An 18,546-nucleotide genomic window follows, 5' to 3' on the forward strand; every position below is an offset into this window, starting at 1 on the left:
TTGTCTCCGTGGTGATTAATATCCAGATGACAAAACAAATCATATGTAGGGAGCTCCGTGACTGTTCTATAGATCTGTACAGCCTTTCAGTGACTTTCGGGTGGTTGGATAAGCTGATAAAGCATATAACGCTTGTCCAATTGAGTCATGCCACCTTCCCCATAGAAGTATATGGTGACGCCGGTAAGCAGTGGAAAGTTTCTCAGTGATTTCTCCATGGTTTAAGTCTCGGTAAATTGTGTGAAACTGAGATAAGCATTTTCTTCTGTGAAACTGCCGAAGACTTGTCTCAGCTTCATAAATGGACCCTTTATTGGCGACTTCACTATGCACAATGGATCTGTAAACAATATACGGTATATGCTATTTTCGTACAAATGCTAATTCAACTCTCTCTTTTTAACTGCAGGTATGTAACAGATGCCACAGTTGCTATTTTCGTAGCTGTGCTCCTTTTTATTCTACCAGCAAACAGACCTAAATTTGCCTGTGGCAAGAAAAGGAACAGCTTTGACACTGAAGACTCAGAAGAAGGTAGTACCATAAAATCATCATTCCTTATGTTTCTGTTATTGAAGCAAATACAGGTATATTACATGCCATCTGCTTGCTCGCTTTCAGGGACAGTCACAGGTTGACTTGGGGATGCTGGATGGCGTTCTTAATTTGTGTTATTTAGTAAGTATTAAGGGCCTGATTCAGAGATGGATGCAATGCCGATATTTTCGTAGCTGAGCGATTATCGGTAATATGCGCATGAGTCAAGTTTCATTACCGATGTCATGATTTATTCACAAAGTCATTGACAGGCAGGGAGCATTTGTGGACGGCAAAGGGGAGGTGGTGACTCAAAGGCAGAAATGTCATGACCATTTACGGTGCGTACATCAGCCTGCGACCGCGATCCAGTATGCAGTAAAAATGGCTCCAGCATCTCAGTTCATTATGCGCGACCATAAGGTAACTCAGAAGGGCGATTATTGATTGATGGGCATCTGATGCTGCATCTTAGTAAGCGGTTTCTTGTATCTGCAAAGCCGCAGGTGGTGCATATTTCTGTGTACAAAGGTGCTGCAGCAGCTGCATTAGTATACATCTCTGAATTAGGCCCTAAATCTAGTATGTTATATACTGTAAATAAAAATATATATATCAGAACTTTAAAAAGTTAATACCAAGAGCTCATACAGGGTGTGATTCAGAGGTGGACGCAGACATGGCCACAGCTGCGCCTACTGACAATCTCCCATCTGTGACTTTTTGCAAATAATGCTACAAAGTCCTTTCCTGGTATACATCTGTGTGTACGAATGTCCATATACTGAGACTCCCACTGTCAGCATACATACATGCTGTAAGGCCGACTGGTGCATCTTTAGATGCCATCATTGGTCGCACCAGCAAAACTTACACCATCCCTATGGCATGTGCATTTTCTACGTCCGAATGTGGCCTCCTAAGTAAGCGTCTGTTTACGCAATCTTTTTCACCGACATACACTGCGATACACCCATAACACGCCCATAAGACGGACAATCCTTGTGCACCTGTTTAGCCACTGCCCAGGGAAGCCCAATACCTGTACTATGGTCATGTATGGTCATATAGGAGATATAGTGTCCTATATGACTTTATACAGTGCACAAGAATTGACTGTATGCCCCATTGGGGCAGGGACTGATGTGATTGATTAAAATGTTCTCCATAAAACACAGGCCTGCCAGAGAGATCAATGCCCCTGGCCCAATTGATTTCTTGGCAGCTCTCTATGGTGGCGCTATATTAGCAAAGGATAATGATAATGTCCATGGTTTAGGTTATATTGGGTCATGCAAGCAGATTTTTGTCTTTCTCCTCTGGAAGAGTTCACAGAGCATAGATGAAGCTAGTCACTGAGGGGGCGGGGTGAGTACTGATTTGCACCATCGCGTGAAGCAATGGTGCAAATCATGGAATCGTTATCAGCCCCCCCCATCCCACCCAATTTAATAGGAAGTTGGTGGGATGTGGGATGGCAACCTATTCTCCAGGGTGTCTGTGGAACTCCACAGAACTTTGGGAATTTCCTGTATGTTTCGGAGCGTAGGCATGAATGTGATATGTATGCTATGTCTGTACAGAGTTGCATTACAATTATTGTATAATATGATATTTTCTGTGGTCATATCATGTTGAGTGGTGTAGTTTCCTGTGTCTGCATATTGTATTGGGTAAAATTACATAAAGATACAACTTCTCAATATCAAACTGTCTCTGGATCATGTTTTTAAAAGAAATAGGAAAGGGCGCTTCATAATCTATTAAATTATAATCTAATTAAAGTAACATAAAAGTTAATTGCAGCCAAATTTGGTGGTCCTGCCCAAAGAGAATGAACTTATCAGCACTGTCATCCAGGTCTCCTTACCACAAACTTCCATTTTATCTCCTCTAATGCCTTATGTCTAAATCCACCTGGAAGCTTATTACCCATATGCTCACTGCCACCCACTGTTTAATTGCCTCCCTTTGGAATGATCCTGAGCGACCCTCACTCACGGACCTTATTAAGAAAGTAAGGGTCATATATAAATCTGAGCATAATACCCATATCCTACACATCGTCTTCATCTATTCCTGGGTGTGTGGAGTTCATGGTTTGACCATTTTAAGGCATGAAAAGTCTCTATGATCCTCTTTTTCTCCTTCCTTCCCTCCCTCCCATTTCTGTTCTATACTATCCTTGCCAGGTCTCCCGTTCTGTCCCCTGCACATTGCCCGGTACTCGGGTGTGATGCGCTCTGATCATTGCTCTGAGCAGTTGCCCGTCTGTACATTTCAAAATATTACCAATACTCCGCATGACCTGTCTCATGTTAACGTTCAGAGCTTTGTATTTGTACCTGATACTTGTCCCCCTGCCTCAGCTCATTTTTGTCTGTTCCCCTTTTCCTCCCCCTGTTGCAAAAACCTCAATAACACTGGCACTTCAATAAGAAAAAAGACAAAACTCTTTATAGATAGATATATATATATATCTATCTATATAATATCTATCTATAATATATATATATATATATATATATATATATATATATATATATATATAGATCTGACTTTGCCACCTTATTTTGATTCAAAACAATAACCATAGACAACAATAAAACTCTGCTGCCCTTTTCATAAAGCGGGGACTCCTCTTGTAATATAATTGGAAGAAATGTATGAAAGGCACTGAGTATGTGTTAAGACAAAGAGGATTTTGCAAAAAAACTTTTTAATATATGTTCAATAATATAAAACATCAATTCTTAAAATACACATATTATGCACCATGTTAATAATTGGCAAAGTGTGTATAACATCTGCAGAAATATTCAAATCCACAATACAATATATGTATAAAATTATCTGGTAAAATATGCTATATAGAGAATACAAAAATAAAAAATAAGTTGTAAATAAAATTACTGAACAATATCTATGCGAGTATATACATGCCTGAGAATAGCTCTGTTCTATAAAAATACACTAGCACAGTGGTTCCCAAACTGTGTGCCGCAGCACCCTGGGGTGCCTCGGGACACTTGCAGGGGAGCCTCAGGTTGGTGGTCCAGCACCAAATCAAATTTTTTATGGTCAATGTAGTGTAAATATGTAGACAAACAGAAGCGCAAACCCGTCCACCACCACATAACTGAACCTAAGGATGACAGGTAGCACAATTTATTTCACTTTACTACTTTACTACATTTTTTTCTGAATTTCTCAATAACAAACCTTTGGCTTAGGGGTGCCGTGAAAACAATGCTGATACTCTAGGGCACCATGATTTAAAAGTTTGGGAACCTCTGCACTAGCATATATAAGATCTATAGCAAGTCAGTTTCCTGAATACTATAACATTGCGCTTAAATGTACTATTGCAGTGTATAGAAATCTGTACGTTCTCCCACTCTTGGTGCCAATCCAGTTAGCCAGTACCAGCTGGCTAAATTTGTCCACAGACTCCACATAAACAAAAGAAATGGATTGCGCTAGTCATTGGGTTTTATGCAAACACTTCAAAAATATATTTATAATTATAATGTAATATTACACGAGTAGTATTCAAACCTGGGAAGGGGGGTTAAGGAAAAACCCGAGCACTAGTGAGATATTCAAAGATCTAGTAATAATTATAATCTATTTGATAGGTATCTGAAGATTATAAGCCTCTAATCAGAGAATAATGATTAACTCAGGTGCAGGTGCACCCTAGAGAGTATAAATTCAATGAATATACAGAAGAAGAAAAAAGGGAACTCATCTTTTTGGGGGCACTCTTAATAGAAAATTAAAACTTAGCTTTTAATATGGTTTAAAAATAAAAAGTAATGACCTAAAAGGACATACACATATAGAATAATACAAAAACATATATCAATAAGTATGTATGCAGGTGAATTATTAGTACAATGGCAACAATTATGAAATTTTTTTATAGTGAGAATTCACAATTATGTAAGTAGCATTTGCGCAATTAATAGGTTCTAAAGGTGCCCATACTTAGTGCGATGCACCGTGTAGGGCGACTGCCGATCTGTCAGCAGATGGATCGTGCTGTCACCGCTGGCAATCGTGCGGTCTGAATGGGATCGTAAATCGCATCCCAAATCAGATGAACATGCAGGAAGACCTGGGGATGCGATGTACGATCCCGAGGGACCGCGCAGCACGATATCAAGTACTATATCGTGCCCATACACGGCACGATATAGCACCTATATCGTGCCGATCTGTGGGATCGGCACGCATATCGTGCCATGTATGGGGACCTTAATACTCAATATTGTTCAGCATCCTTATCAAATTTCTTCATCAAATTCACTTAATTGTTGGATTGCTCCATGATTTTAGCATCCCTTGGGTTACGAGAACTCAATTTATTCATGACACTGCTAATGGTAACCCTCAATGAGGGGCTCAAATTGCTTATATACAACAATTATATAATGATAATAACTCTATATCACTCATGCCTCCTTTTGGGTTGCATAATGACACATACATCCACAAATTCACCTTATATGGTTGTATCTCTTAACAGTGGTGTAACTAGGGTATTTGGAGCCCAGGGCAAATTTGAAAAGGGAGCCCCCCCTTGCCGCCGATGTACGCGCGGCGAAGGCGCGTGGCAAAAAAATGGGCGTGGTCACTTAAAAATAGGGCGTGTCAACATGACACACCCCTTTATTTTCAAACTGAACATTCCTATCCATATGCACCTTAACCCCAGTAGTACCCCTTATACAGTACTCCCAGTATGCAGTTGTGGTCCCTCTCATGCAGGCCCATAGTAGTGCCCCTTATACAGTATCCCCAGTAGTGGTCCCTCTTATACAGCCCCCAATTAGTTCCCCTTACTCAGTACCCCCAGTAGTGGCCCCCCCAATGCAATGCCCCACGTAGTGTTCCCCCTTATGCAGTGCCCCCAGTAGCAGTCCCCACAATGCAGTGCGCCCAGTAGCGGTATCCCCTTATGCAGTGGCCTTTATATGGTGCCCCCAGTAGTAGTCCCCCCCTATGCAGTGCCCTTTTATATAGTGCCCCCAGCAGTAGTCACCCCCATGCAGTTTTCCCAGTAGTGGTCCCCTTATGCAGGCACCCTGTAGTGATCCCCCCTATCTAGTGCCCCCTGTAGTGGTCCCCGCAGTGCCCCTAGCAGTAAGACCCTTATATAGTGCCCCCAGCAGTAGTGTCCCCCCCTCCCATGCAGTGCCCCCAGTAGTGGTCCCCCTGATGCAGGCTCCCAGTAGTGACCCCCCCTATCCAGTGGTCCCTGTAGTGGCCCTTCCTATTATTGCCCCCAGTAGTGGTCCCCCGAGTGCAGTGCCTCTAGTAATAGGCCCCTTTTAGAATGCCCCCAGTGGTAGTTCCCCCCCCAAGTAGTAGTCCCCAGTAGAGTAGCCCCCCCCAGTAGAGGTCCTCCCAATGGCGCCCCCAGTAGTAGCCACACCTCCCCCAGTAGAGGTCCCCCCAGTAGCAGCCAACCCCTCCCCCATTGTGCAGATATGTTAAAAAATAAATAAATAAATATAAAAAATACTTACCTGATTCCACGCTGCTCCTGTCCGCGATGCCGCTCCCGCCTGCCAGTCCGCCCGGCCTAGCGCGCTCAGCATTATGGTACAGACGTCATGACATCCGTCCAATTACCCACTGCAGGAGCCGGACGGAAGTCCGGCTCTTGCAGTGGGTGCTGCAGCAGTCAATGAGAGTCTATCTGACTCTCATTGGCTGGTGTTTAACACACGCATCACCGCCAGCGCTGGCGGCGATGCGTGTGTTATGCACAGCCTGAGCCCACCTCCTAGCGCTATTGGGCAAGCACTCAGGGGGAGGGAACGGGCTCAGGCGTGCAGCACAGGACCGGCACTGGAAGCGTAGCGCCGGTCCTGTGCAAATGTGTAGCGCTGACCGCACTCATTGCAGTCGGTGCTACACTGGCTAACTAGGGCGGGTGGGCCGGTACCGTGGCCGGCGGCGCCCCCCGCGCCGCCGGTCCAACGGTGCCCACGGCACTAACCCCCGCTCGCCCTGCCCTAGTTATGCCACTGTCTCTTAATACTCAGTATAATTCAACATATTGTCATATGGTTCTTAGTGCACTTTGAGGCCTGATTCAGACCCGCTCGCTAGGTGCGATCGCTCGTATCCAGCGTATGCAAATTTTCCAAAGTGATGGCATGGGAAGCGATCGCCAAGGCAAAAGCACACCCATTTTGGCTGTGCGAGCAATCACTTTGTGTATGCAGATGCCCATTAGCGTATGGTGAGACGCCCACTAGCGCACGTCATCTCCAGGAAGTGTATTAAAACATTGGTACATCGAGCACCATCGGAAGCTAACACAGCGCTTGTGGTTGCCTTACCCTGCCGCAAGCACTGCGAGGACTTTCAGTGTAAAAAACAGGCAGGTGACGTGTACTATAACGCTGCCTGTTAATTATGCATGCCTTATAAACAGCGTTGAAACACCCAGGCACGCCTGCGTTCGCACCTCCACTCCCCCGTTATTAGTGTCCTGCCCGTTACCACTCACAAACAGCCTCTCCTGTCACTCATTTCACTGGGCTGTCTTTGCTGGGCGAGCGAGCAGGCTGCGATCGCACAGAGTAGTTCGCGGACGCGCTTAACTAAGCATAAGCATGCGCGTTCGCAAATCATCGTGCCGCTTGCGAGCGCACAGCACTGGCGAGCGCTCTGAATCAGGCCCTTGGTACCAATTTCTTCTTTACATTATCAGCCCTACTGAAGATTATTTTCGGTTTCTTTGGCAAAATTTCTCATCTTTTAATAGGAGTGACTTAATTTTTTTTTTTTATTGGCTTCTTTTGGACATATATATTTGAAGGGCAAACCTATTGCTAGAGAGTGAAAATGAATAGAATAAAGAAATGAATGTTATAGGAAAAAATGTAAATAAATGAATGTAACATTACTTAAGTGTCGAGCCAAGAAAGGGCACAGATCCCACAAGAGCATCGTCTGATAGCGTCATTGGCTAGGCTGAACCAGATTTCAATGCTTGCTGAGTTTTATATTTCAATAAAATTTGTAGACCACTGTCTTATATAGCCAAGTTCATCAATTTGGAAATGATACGTTTCAATGGCTATGCACAGTATATTCATTTATAAACTGGATCAACTTTCATGCTTAGTTGTCTGATCACTTTGCCAAATCAGTATTTATTAGTCACAATGTAACATTTTATGTTTACTGTGTGTCTTATTGTACACTTCTGATTACATTTGTGGAAAAAGTAGTTCCTCAAGAATATCCTCCTATTTACAGAACAGGAGTCATGTATGTCTGCACCATTACTGACATGGAAGGTGGTCCATAAGCAGATGCCCTGGAGTATTGTCCTTCTTCTAGGGGGAGGCTTTGCTCTGGCAAAAGGGAGTGATGTAAGTATTTATTTTGTTATTAATATAGTACTGCCCATTGAAACAGTACGTATATGTTCTGTAGGATATTAGTGCTATTTTTACTTTAAACATTTTTTAACTGTGCATAAAATTTGTGGTATTGTATACAATATTGCTATGCAACATGGCGGCAGAATGGCTAGCATTGTTGTCTCACATCACTGGGGTGATGAGTTATGCTTTTCTGTACAGTGCTGTGTAATACTGTAATTGACGAAACATAAATACATGACATAATAATAGTATTGTACAGACACAGGGGTCTATTTACTAAGTAGTGTTAGGAAACAGAGTGAAAAGTGATAAGGTACCAGCCAATCAGCTCCTAACTGCCATCTCACAGTCTGTGTTTGAAAAATTACAGTTAGGAGCTGATTGGCTGGCACCTTATCACTTTTCAATCTGTCTCCTAACACTGCTTAGTAAATAGACCCCTCAGTTTCTCTGCCCATTTGAGCTGATAATGTAGTTTAAGTGTCTAGGATGCAGAAACGCAATGTTATTTGTTCAATATCACAAAGAGCTGCCACTGGGATTCCATACTGGGTGCACAGGAGTCTTATGGTCATTTACTGCTGAAATGCTTCTTTCACTGGGTATACATGGATAGAACAAGCTAAATATAAACTAAATAAAGTAGAAAAAAAATCAACACAGGAGGAAATATCTAACATCACACAAAGTGAAAATTATTGCTTTCAAAAGCAGAATTGTATTTGGCTGAACATACTGTTCCCTTGTATGAGTGTATGCCAGGGCAAAACAGTATTAACTCACTATGGAAATATTGTCTTGCAAAATCTAAGACATCTTTCAGGATTGTTTTACATTTGATGAAGCCTTTGTTTTATGATAGGTAATGTACATGAGAATGTTGTACTTGTTGTGAGTGGTTAGTAAAGTAACTCTTCCTGTAATATACTTACCCAATAACCCAATGAGTAATAAAGGTCAGGAAAGGGGACTATCCCAGCAAGCAGTACCATTTTCTCAAACACAGGAAGTTTCTCCCTAAGGCCATATATGAAATAAAGACAAATTGGTCGCTATGCACTTGATTGGATGCATAATACATAAGTCAAATACAGAAAACACAAAAAAACTATCACTGAAAGTGTCTAGAAACAATCAAAAAGAATTAATACCCTCCCCCCCCCCAGCAAAACCTAAAAAGTATAAGGACTCAGAGGACCACATTCTAATTTGGCAATAGAGATCTTGTGGAGGAAATATGTACTAGAAGGTTTCAGAAGTTAAGGGTATGGCTCAGGACAGCGGGCCTGATTCAGAGATGGCCGCAAATGCCGTCCAGACTGCGTCTTTGTACGCAGCCCCTTATCGAAAATATGCAAATATCGCAGACACTGGAATTTGTATTGAGACGCCCACTGATCTGCCACTTGTGTACGAAGGCGCAACCATTGATTCACCATCTCACTTATGAGTAACTCTGATCACACAGAACGGGCAATGAAACTAAGATGCCGGAGTCATTTTAACTGAGCACTGGATAGCAGTCACAAACTGTGACACGCCCCCAAAACTCTACCCCCCTCGTTGACGCCCACAAACGGTCCCTGCCTGTCAATCACTTTGCAAATAAATCCTTGCTGTGACCGCCATCGCATGACCATTGCAGCAAATATGCAGTGTGACTCCAATGCATGTGCAGTACAAACATCGGCTATTTGCGAAAACATCTGCATTTCCTCCATCTCTGAATCAGGCCCAGAATGTGTGGAGAATGCGTCCAGAAGTGGAGATGGACTCAGCTAAAATAGCCGGGCGCCCAAATTTGAGGAAAGATACTTTCATGGGCAGCACAGACGGCGTAATGGTTAGCATTACTGCCTCACAACACTAAGGTCTAGGGTTCAATTCCCACTTTGGTCCTAACTGTGTGGAGTTTGTATGTTCTCCCTGTGCTTGTATGGGTTTCCTCCGGGTACTAAGGTTTCCTCCCACAATCCAAAAATATACAGTTAGGTTAATTGGCTCCCAATAAAAATTAACCCTAATGTGTGTGTGTGCATGTGGTAGGGAATATAGATTGTAAGCTCCACTGGGGTAGGGACTGAGGTGAATGGCCAAATATTCTCTGTAGAGCGCTGCGGAATATGTGTGTGCTATATAAATAACTGATAATAAATAAATAATAAATGTCATACACCTCATTACGAAACCTACAGATGTTTTTCTTTTTCACAGGTTTCTGGATTGTCTTACTGGCTTGGTCAACAGATGACATTTTTGCACAGTGTTCCACCATGGGCCATCGCCGTTATCTTGTCATTGATGATTGCAGTCTTTACTGAATGTACCAGCAATGTTGCCACAGCTACGCTCTTTCTACCCATCCTTGCTTCTATGGTAGGACTATCTAACCATATAACACAATGTAACATTGCCCTTTTGAATTTCCAACAGAATTTAAGTTTAGCTTCAGTCATGCCAAATAGTCCCTTTCAGCAAAAAAAGTATGGTACGCTATTCCTCTCAGTGTGCCGATGTGATATTTTTTTGCCAGATTCCAGGTTATCACCCTATTCAATTCTGGAACGTATTCACTAAAACAAATGATAAAGATTCTCCACTCAAAGGCAGGAGAAAAGATGTGCAAAATGGTGCATAATGTGCATTGTGAAAGTACGCGATAACATGCGCGTACAAACATGCGAATGAGATGAAAACATCGCATCGGCGAATGCTTTTCGCCGGCTGCGACTTTTCTCCACTAATTGAATCTGGCCCTTAGTGTGGGTCGTCTCCCTTCCATGCCAGTAGCCTGTCAATTTCACAGGCCCTTGGTGGTCACAGCACTGCTGAATTGGACACTGTATATCTCTCCCAAACACCAGGACTCTCCCACAGCGGTAGCTGCTCTGCAGCCTTTAACTTTCAACTCCACCTCTGCGCTCTCACTCTTTACCCATATCTTCCCGCCAGACGTAGTGCCCTCCTGGGAGATCCCCAGCTACACACACATAAACGTATCCAGCTAACAGCATTCTCCCCACTCTTCTGCACGTCAGAGCATACAAAACATTGTCTTCCTTTCTTTGGGTCCTCCCAGCGGTCTACAGCGCCAGCACGGGTAGACCCCAAAAATGCATGGTCCATTGCACAAAGTAATATCACAGTTCTTAGGGGTATCACACATGACAGATTGTTAAATATATAATATATTTCAAGTATATTATATTTTTCTTAGTAAAACATATGTATTGATTTACCTTTTTTGTCCAAAAGTGGACTTACTATCTCTTTAATGTTTGGATTATATTTGACAAATGTTTATTTGGACCAAATGTAAGGATTTTTCTTTATCGCCCTTTTTGCATTCTTCTCTTTCCAGGCAAAATCCATTATGGTAAACCCTCTGTACATAATGATTCCTTGTACCCTCAGTACTTCCTTTGCTTTCATGTTACCTGTGGCCACACCACCAAATGCCATCGTCTTCTCATATGGCCATCTCCACGTGTCAGATATGGTAATTTCCTTTTTAATTTAAAGATTGTAAGCACATTTAATTTAAACTCACAACTGTTTTTGATATTAACTTAAGTGTTGGAAATACATGCAGTATAATGTAAAATGTCGTTAGGAAGATCAGTTAGGATATGTTCGTGTGAGAGTCTGATCTATTGAACCGGAGATATAGACATGTCTGGATTACAACAACCTCAATGTTCTACTAACATCACCGTGTTAGAACTTGGTCCTGTATGAGACTTTCATGACCGGTGTCATCTTCCTTTTTTTTGTCTTTTCTCCTTCATTCTAATGACATGAATGGAGCACAGTACAGCAGTATGGATATACAGAAGCTCCTCTCAATAGAACAACTAACCGTTCCATAGATTGCACAAATTATCTGATAGGCCGTCGTATATCACAAAGCACTGAGCCAATTTCCTTTCTATTACACAATGATGGCACTTATTTTAGCCTATTGGTTCAATAATCAATTTTAGCTCAACCAATGCAGCAAAATGGAAACCTCATTCTGTATTTATTTGTTTTAGGTAAAAACTGGCATCATGATGAATTTTATTGGCATCTTATGTACCACGATAGCCATCAACAGCTGGGGTCGCCCTATTTTCAGTTTAGACACTTTCCCATCCTGGGCCAACACTACAGAAGGCAACTGATGGAAAGACATTTAAAGCCAAGTCAGCGTAGCCCTTGTAATCAGGACATGGCTACACTAATGAACGTGTCTTGCTGAAGGCTAATATGGAGCAAAGTTTTGTAAAATACCAACAAAGAGGTTATTGGACTCATCAGGACTCTGAACAAAATAATTTAACCATCTTTGCAAATTCACGAACACAGAGACAAACTCTTAGATATTCTATGTAGTTGGATTTAATAAAGTAAACCGTGTAGCAATAGCATAATTATGTAAATAACTTTTTTTTGGACATTACATGAATAGGCATTTTTGCATTGGTGATTATTTAAATACTAAACAGTCTAAATAAATATTTGTTCATTGTAATTAGTTTCACTTACGCACAAGTTGCTTGTGAAATGTTGTAGTTTCTCCTGTCTGGTGGTTGAAATGCTAAAAACAACAAATAGCCGGGAGGCAAGCTTTTAGACAAACAAAATGGCATCCTGATATTAAGAAAGCCGAAGTCGTAAAACAAGTTGGGCTGGCCTTACTTTGTGTGGAGTGGAACATATTGTGGCATGTATGAAACATTTTATGACATTAAATACCTTTATGGGCAATATGTACTGGATACATATGGACAGATAAAAGGTCAATGCGTAAGGTACTTAGTGCCTCATGCCTCATTGATAGAACTAGCTAGATGAGGGAGGCTGGCAATGCAGCAGCACCCTCCTAGGGCCTCTGCACTACTCTCATGCTTTTGTGTTCCCTTAAGTAATGATATTTGATTTTCATAGTGTACACTACTCATATGCAAATGCCTATGATACTTTGTGTAGTGGTTAAGTGGCAATAATTAAGTTCCCAATTCAATCAGGAGAATAGTAAGGCCCAGCCTTATTAGCAGTTTAACATGATCTCAAAGCACACTACTAATTAAACAAATATTGGTTTAATCTGATCTATGGCTATTTGATAAACCAAAGTATGTTAATACTATATGTAAAAAGAAAAATCCCCAGCATGGTGGCAAAGTGATTAGCACTGCTGCATCACAGTGCTGTGGTCATGGGTCTTATTTCAACCAGGACCCTGTGATGTGGCGTTTGTATGTTTTTCCGGTGTATGTGTGGGTTTCCTCTCACATTCCAAAGACACTACTGGTAGGTTATTTGGCATCTGACAGAACTAGACATGTTTATGCCCAATTTGTAGGACATATATTTTATAATCTATAATATATTTTATAATTGTAAGCTCAACTGGAGCAGGGATTGGTGTAAATAACTCTTGTAAATAACTGTTAATAGTAATAATCAGTGGTAAGCCAAGGTTCTAGTGAGTGGTGGGCCAGCACCCCTCCCAATCCACTCTATTACATAATAAGACATGCCTTAGTCCGTGACAGGGGAAGGCTCCTCCAAGCTGGCTTTCCTACCCTGTGTCTGTAATGCAGGTCTCTCGAGAGACCTTTAGCTCTGTGTCTCTAACCACACAGAGAGAAACAGTAACGGGATAAACCAGATCAAGGCCTATCAGGGACCCTGAGATCAATGGCAGGTTCTGGACTGTGCTGCAGCAGGAATGTAATGCCGGCTGTCGGGATGCCTCCTGTCAGATTACCGACAGCGGCATCCCGATGGTTGGTATCCCGAAAGGGGTCGGGTAAGTATACTTACCCTCCCCCTTCCCCCCTAACCCTCCCTTTTTGTAGCCTAACCCTCCCCACCCCGCACCCTAACCAACCCCGTTAGTGCCTTAACCTAAGTCTCCCCCCTTAGTGTCTAACCCCCCCACCAGTGGTGCCTAACCCTAACCCTCCCCCCCTAGGGGTGCCTAACCCTAACCTCCCCCCAAAAAAACCTAAAACAGCTAATGCTAAGGGCGCTCCGGACTTACCTCGTTCGGGCTGGCGTCCTTTGGCGTTCCAGCGCCGGGATTAAGATAGGCGTCGGTATTTCGATGCCTATCTTAAGTCTCATAACTACATCCCCTGCAGCAGGTGATGTAGAACCAGTAATTCCACCGCTGATAACAATAATCCTATGAATAGCTCCTTGTAATTGTATTATCAAACCCTGGGGTAGATGTATGATAGCGGCACTTAACGTGCCGCTATACTGCTTCCTGCTTCACCTCTTTACCGAGGTGAAGCAGGAAGCACTACCGATGAGATGTAAGAACATCTCTTCGGCCGGAGAGGGGGAGCGTTAACTCCCCCCTCCGGCGCTACCCGCTAGAGATCAGAGAGCATCAGCCTAGTGCTGATGCGCAGTGTCTCTGTCCCAGCCGGCCCCACTGAGCATGCGCGGGATCTCGCAAGTATCGCGAGATCCCCGCGTGCAGCCCTGGAGCCGGCAGCAGCCCCAGCAGGGACATTGCTGTCCCTGCTGTGGGGATAGGCTAGCGCCAGGCTGTAGCTGTCGATAACGACAGCTACAGCCGACCGAACGGTCATGCGGTATGGCCGTTCATACATGGCCCTGCCGCTCGGCGCTGCTATCTTGTAGATAGCAGCACCGATAATGACAGGGGCGCATAGCGCCCCTGTCATTTACAGCCCAGACCCCCGATCATACATCGGGGAGAAGCGGTATCAGTACACATAACGTGGCTGATACTGCTTCTATGCTTCGTACATCTACTCCCCTGTGTGGTCAAATGCCCCTTCATCTAAACTTGCCCCTTTTCACTCAAAGTCCCAATTTTCATTTTCATCTCAGCCCACTTTATTTTATTTTTTGCATATAAATATTACAAGACACCATGTTGTAAACACCCATTTTATTCTAGAATTTTATTTGGTTAGCATTAAACTTGCACCTGTACCTGTATAGTATGACCTATCCTAAATTATCATAAACGGGGGGGGGGGGGGGTTAGGGGATTTATCAAAGCTTGGAGAGAGATAAAGTGGAGATAAATAAAAGTACTAACTAATCAGCTTCTAACTGTCATTTTTCAAACTCAGCCTGTAAGATGGAACTAAGCTAATTGGTTGGTTCTTTATCTCTCCCCACTTTATCTCTCTCCTGGATTTGATAAATCTCACCCATGTTTGATTGCCTTCATTGAACTGTGTCAAAGTAAGGACTATAAAAATTGTATGATCATGTATAATCAGTGCCAAATGCATCACTGTAAATGCTTTCCTAAGTTAAACGTATTTATAACTTATGTATGGAGTTATGGACTGTTTGCATTTCAGTTTTATGATTCAATATGCAGTATATTTATATTATATAGGTATTTTAAGTTTTAAATAGCAAAACCAAAATAGCCCACTCTGAGATAGACCTCTTGTAAAATTCCCAGTCTGTCCTCAAAAGCATTTTTACTTTTGATTAATACAGTTTCACGTCTCCAAAGTATTCTATGGAGCAGATTGAATTAGCTGTATTAAAAATCTGTGCACATTGCATGATATTTTTGCTTATAAAATCAAAACTTGTGTAATTCAATTAGAAACATTAAGTCGCTGGCATTGCGCGATAACTCTGCAGTTAGCAATCTATATGAAGTGCATGAAAGAGTGGTGGTCAGCCACCACAGGGGGTGTGATCAACCACCACTTGGTTGTCCAACTATTAGAGAGGACATAGCCTGCAGACAACATTGATACTACAGTGCATGGTCTAGGCCCCTTTATATATATATATATATATATTATGAATGTGGTATGACCTACCAGATTATGCACTGTAATTAATGCACAATACTCCTGGGGATGCAGTATAATGTAACATATATTTAATAATGAATCACATGATGGTGATCCTGTCTAAATATACCACATGTAGGCCCTCTACATATAATAGGGGAACCCTGTACACACCAGCCAGTGTCTAAAACTGTATCTGGTCTAGTAAAAGCCAAATACATGCCATTGTTAAAAAAAAAGTTAAATTATTAGATATGTCATGATGTAAGTGTTGGTTACTTTTTTTATTATTTTTTTACAACTACATTCTTAGTTTGCAGTATGCTGTATTTTAAATCTTATTTTCACACAAGAAAACATTAGATCTGTTAACCCAACCGCTAATTTTGATTGGCAGGAGGGTGAATCTTAGCACAAACCAAGCACCCATGTTCCTGCTTCACCAGGTAACGGACCCTCTAATATAGTAACAGTGTATAATTTGAATACACAATCTTGAACCTGACATTACAGGAGGGGCTTTGGCCCTCAAGCACTGTGGCCCACCAGGGATATCCCCTGTACCCCTGTGGGCCAGTCTGACCTTGGCAGGTGGTCATAAGGACAGTTTAGGAGGCTGTTAGTGGCCATAAGCAAAGTATAGGATGCTATTACATGACATCACAGGGTTGAATTTTACAATATCAATTCATTAATTAAAAAATGATAGCCAGCATGTGTATTTCAGCAAGTAAAATTGTTTAGAGTATTTTGGGTTACATTTAAATTTATTTGTTGTGATTTATAAGTGTGTATACCTGTATATAAAATAATGGTAAAAAACACTTAATTTGCAACTACCTAGTTAGCCTTTTTCCATCAATACAACATATCAACATAAATGCAGTGGACCCATGCACCCCTAGAAAACCCACACTGCGTCCTCCAATTCACCCTCAGTACTAAGGTACACCAAAGGGGCCATGTATAGCTTCTGAGGGCCAGTTGAAATGGAAAAAAATATTTTTAAAAAGTTGTAAAATATATATAATTTTTAACATCTTCAGCAGAAAAAATGCTTTATTTAAATAAAACATGGGAAGTCTATGTATTGTTATTATTAATAATAATAATAATAATAATAATTAATAATAATGGAGGCACTACCTCAATCTTCTGTTGATGATTGCAGATACAAATCAATTAAGACATGCTTTATTTATTTTATTTGAATAAGGCATTTTTTTAGAATTGTGAATTATTTTTTTATTTATTATATATTTCTTCTACATTTTTTTAAAATTAATTTAACTGAAAGCCAGCCAGCATGTTGCTACAGTTAACACCTCAAAGAACCAAGGTATGTACTGGGCGGACCATCAGTTGTGAAAACGGAGGATTTTGGTGGTACATATCCCATGCACTTTGTACTTGAAGCACTTAATACAAATCAAGCCCTAAATCATTTGGAAATAAATGTTGCTGAATGTATTCTGCAAACTGAAAAAGATTGGATCTAATTGCCAAAAGCCTAATGCAGAAGATATTAGAAATATTTAATAATTTTCCCTATTTCAAGTTCAAGGACACTTCTCCCCTCCCTCCTATCTCTAGCCTCTGGCTCTGGTCTCCGACCACGCATGCACAGTAAAAACTCTGGGTCAGAACCTGAAAATTAATTATTTGTCCATTATGATTAGCAATTGGCAAAAGAACTATCATGACACACAGTCATTGCTAGGACAGCCTCTTATCAAATGTATTGTTCTAGAAGGACTATAATGATAACTTGCAAATGAAAATCAGCCCTACTTACATGCCCCTCTGTATAAGAGTGAATGGCTGAAGGGTACAGTTAGCATTCATTTTTGTACTAACCCTACAATCACTTATACCAACTGTTATCTCACACTGCAGTCTGTTCATTATTCCTTAATTTCTACAAAAATAGGTGAAAATTAACATTTTCACCTACATTTGCAGAAATCAAGTATCTGGGCCATTCATTAGAAATGCAATACAGGAGATATCACAAATATCTCCTGCTTATCTTTCAGTCCAGATTTGGCCCAGCATCAATCAAATGATAGTATGGGGACTGAAATTCATCAAGCTCTGAAAATACTAAACTTTTGGAACTTGACAGTGGGAACCTAGGCCATCTTCTGATGGCATTGATTCCTGGACCTTCCTGCTCATCCATGGGAAGGAGGACCGGGTTGCGAAAAGGAATCCTTTTGGACACCGGTTTCTTTGAATGTTTGTGTCAACCCAGTTCAATGTTAAAATCACTGTTCATGAAGGGGTTTAACTTGTGGTTAAATGATTTCCATGTGTAACAAGATACTGACCAATGTAGGATCACAACAAATCTATTAATACATTTTACTAATGTAATAAATTATAGCCCGCAATAGTTTAGGTTTTCATTATAAAGTCCCAATATCAGGGGCGAAAAGGGGAGTGGCTTCACTGTAAATGGGCTAATATTAAATGGATCTAATTGGTCCATATTTTTTCATTTGGTAATGCTGAGTGTTATAAATAAAGTGCAAAGCTAAATTATTTTCTAGATTAATATAACATTAAATATTGTGTGTGTTATAAGATAGTGTTCCTTTAAACTGATTACTTTGGATGTTTCTAAGGTCTATTCAGCACAGTTTACAGGGATTATTTTGTGGGATTTGGGTCCGCGTTTCTCTAATTTTGATCTCATTACCACATTCAGTTCATTGAAATAAAAATCCACACAGTTCAGCCAAGCTCCGGGCTGCACTAATATTCATGAAACTGCTATTTATCAATAACACCCACTGCTGGAT

The 18,546-nt window shown here is 41.4% G+C and overlaps 1 protein-coding gene across 1 annotated transcript in view; it reads left to right on the forward strand.

Moving 5' to 3' along the window:
- LOC148518077 (Na(+)/citrate cotransporter-like) overlaps window positions 1–13,825 on the forward strand; it is a 183,839-nt gene extending 170,014 nt beyond the window's left edge. Inside the window, exons 8-12 of the mRNA XM_088477819.1 lie at window positions 410–534; window positions 7,819–7,934; window positions 10,164–10,325; window positions 11,311–11,448; window positions 11,984–13,825. Of these exons, the coding sequence (XP_088333945.1) occupies window positions 410–534; window positions 7,819–7,934; window positions 10,164–10,325; window positions 11,311–11,448; window positions 11,984–12,112 (670 nt within the window). The 3' untranslated portion in view covers window positions 12,113–13,825. The remainder of the gene's footprint in view (window positions 1–409; window positions 535–7,818; window positions 7,935–10,163; window positions 10,326–11,310; window positions 11,449–11,983) is intronic.
- The last annotated feature ends 4,721 nt before the right edge of the window (window positions 13,826–18,546 follow it).

The sequence above is a fragment of the Taudactylus pleione genome, unplaced genomic scaffold (assembly GCF_031769625.1).
Source record: "Taudactylus pleione unplaced genomic scaffold, aTauple2 ptg000203l, whole genome shotgun sequence".
NCBI lineage: Eukaryota > Metazoa > Chordata > Amphibia > Anura > Myobatrachidae > Taudactylus > Taudactylus pleione.